General features: G+C 58.7%; 1 protein-coding gene across 1 annotated transcript in view; it reads left to right on the forward strand.

Annotated features, from left to right (window-relative positions):
* The first annotated feature begins 304 nt into the window (after positions 1-304).
* Positions 305-732, forward strand: part of VGLL2 (vestigial-like family member 2) — a 4446-nt gene continuing 4018 nt past the window's right edge. Inside the window, exon 1 of the mRNA XM_010005231.1 lies at positions 305-420. Coding sequence (XP_010003533.1) covers positions 305-420 — 116 coding nt within the window. The remainder of the gene's footprint in view (positions 421-732) is intronic.

Raw genomic sequence — 732 nt, forward strand, 5'->3', positions numbered from 1 at the left:
TTTTTCCCCCCTCCACTTTCCTTCCAGAAACAAATTCCTTCCTCTCCCAGCAAAACGAGCGAGGGGACGGGCAGATCCAGCCGCGCCCCAGCCCCGGGCAGCAGTGCCCGCCGTGCGGGGCCGGTGAGCGGGAGGGCGGCCCCGCTCCGCGCCGTCCCCGGCGAGGTGGCCCATTTGCCACCGCCAGCGCCTGGCAGCGGGGCCGGAATACCTATTACAAAATAGCAAATGATGCCTTTCCCCACCTTGCCTTCAACCCCCTGCCCACGCCTCGCACATGGCTTCGTGACATTACTTACGGGGGATGACCATTACCTCAATGGCCGAGCCCGGAGCCAAGTGGAAAGGCGGTAGCCACGAAGGGATGACGTTATTCAATGACCCGCATGTCTTGGTCCAGGACTTTGACCCGTCCCCTCGGTGCTTCCCCCCGCGCCCGCCCCACGGTTCTGCCTGCAGCGGCCAAGCCTGAGCTCCACGTCCCATCGCTCATTCCTAAGAAACTCGCAGCAGCTGCGGACACGCTAACGTGGATGAGAAGGAGATGGGAAACATCCAGCAAACTTCTCAACGCCTGCTGTTTTCCCATGCTGCAGAATCCAGCAAAAACAGAATAATGGTGTAGGAAATACCTGGAGCTTCTTGCTGGCCAAGGAAATGCTTCTTTTTTTTTTTTATCTGAAATGTGTTTGAGGTTGCCAGTCTGGGTTGTTGGTTGGTTTCCCCCCCCCC

Source organism: Chaetura pelagica, unplaced genomic scaffold, assembly GCF_000747805.2.
Source record: "Chaetura pelagica isolate M959 unplaced genomic scaffold, ChaPel_1.0 scaffold171, whole genome shotgun sequence".
Classification (NCBI taxonomy): Eukaryota; Metazoa; Chordata; class Aves; order Apodiformes; family Apodidae; genus Chaetura; species Chaetura pelagica.